General features: G+C 37.2%; 1 protein-coding gene across 1 annotated transcript in view; it reads right to left on the minus strand.

Annotated features, from left to right (window-relative positions):
- Nucleotides 1-1,774, minus strand: part of LOC104849583 (sulfotransferase family cytosolic 1B member 1) — a 16,277-nt gene that overhangs the window by 7,510 nt on the left and 6,993 nt on the right. The window contains exon 4 of the mRNA XM_010606079.1: nt 453-579. Coding sequence (XP_010604381.1) covers nt 453-579 — 127 coding nt within the window. The remainder of the gene's footprint in view (nt 1-452; nt 580-1,774) is intronic.

Below are 1,774 nucleotides of genomic sequence, written 5' to 3' on the forward strand. Positions count from 1 at the left end.
CTATCAATACAGTGTGTTTACAATACATCTACCTAATGATTTGGGCACATTAAACAGTGCAAGTGAGCAGAGACTGAGAACGGAATTATAGCAACTGAGAAGGGATCTCAGGTTGCATTCTTTATGCCAAAGGTTAACATCAGTCTCATAAACTGAATAATTTTATCTATTTTTAAAAATGAGATTTGATATATTTTACTGAAGTTTTAAAATGAGATTTGAATGTTCTTGTACCATACTTGAACATATTAACATAAAAAGAAGTATTTTGACAGGCTAGTAGTGGTTAACAGTATTATTATTTTATTTTTTTTATTTTTGGTACCGGGGTTTGAACTTGGGTCCTTGCTCTTGCAAGGCAGGCCACTGAACCACTGAGCTAAATCCCTGGTCCAACAGTATTATTCAATATAAGAGTTTTAATCATTAATTTTAAGCTGAGGGCTACCTACCATTTCCCGTTAAGAATTTCTCCAAATATTCTTCCCATGTGCCAGGATCAGGATGTAAACGATTCATTAAATCAAAGTGGTAATATGAAATAGCAACATCCTTGGCATTTCGAGCCATATACATCATCTGAAGGAGGAAGAGGAAGAAAATTAACAGAGGCAGTTTTATTAAGAAAAAACAAATTAACATAGATAAGTGAAATAGTTGGGTACATTTTCACGAAAGATTGTGTATTATGATGGTCTCTTTATTGGCAACTCAGACATAGGCCACTTTATGAGATTAGAAACAAAGGATTCAGAGGGAAAAATGGTTTAAGGGGAAACAATGCACCACAGCTCCAGGAAGAAGCAGAGTTTCCCAGAATGCAATATGTTATCGAGAAGATGACACTATGACTACGGAGAATTCTAAGCAGGTGGAAAAATGCGAAATTGTGATGCTGGGTAGGTGGGGCTACTTCTACAAGTCAGAAAGAGGGAACTTGTGTTGATCAGTGATGTCCCCCAAAGCCTCATTGCTTCGGCGGTGATTGGACCACGGAGACACTGGACACCTCAGTACATTGGTCCTTTGATAAATCAAGCAGATGAATATGCTGTTAGGGGGCGGGGCCTGGTTGGAGGTGGTCACTTGAAGTATAACCTGCAAGGGTGTGTTCTTGTTTACTCCTCTCTCTCACCTCTCTCTCTCTCTCCTTCCTGGTTGACAGGAGGGAGGCAGCTTTCTTCCAGTCTGCCCTTCTACCTTGCCGTTTCTGCCTTGGAGTCAACCTGCTACAAAGTGACCCTACTGCGATTGTGAGCCAAAAACTTTCTCCTTCTTTAAACTGCAGGTACCAGGTACTCTGTCCCAGTGATGAAATAAAGACAAAGACAATGGCGTACATAGGTTTAAGAATCCCAAACTTCATAACCAAAATCTCTGTCATAGCAAAACCTAGGAAAACCATAATTTGAATGCAAAAAGTCAATTGACAAACCAACACCGAGAGGGATTAAATGTTGCGTTTTATGACAAAATGCTACAGAAACTGGTATAAAGAAGTTTCGATATTCAGTTAAAAATTCCCTGGAAACAAAGGCGAAAATATAAAATAAATATCTTTGGAAAGTTGTGTGTATTTATATAAATTATAGTTTTACAATGTATAATAAAGGAGAGATTAAATCAAAATGCAATGTCAGCAAAAGCGACTCAAATCAGTGAGTCTGAAGATAGATCACCCTTTAATATAAGCAACAAAGAGAACATAGACAAGAAGAATAAACAGAGTTAGAAACTTGTGGGCAAAAAAAAAAAAAAAAAAAAAAAAAAAATA

Source organism: Fukomys damarensis, unplaced genomic scaffold, assembly GCF_012274545.1.
Source record: "Fukomys damarensis isolate Sample0158 unplaced genomic scaffold, DMR_v1.0_HiC HiC_scaffold_35, whole genome shotgun sequence".
Classification (NCBI taxonomy): domain Eukaryota; kingdom Metazoa; phylum Chordata; class Mammalia; order Rodentia; family Bathyergidae; genus Fukomys; species Fukomys damarensis.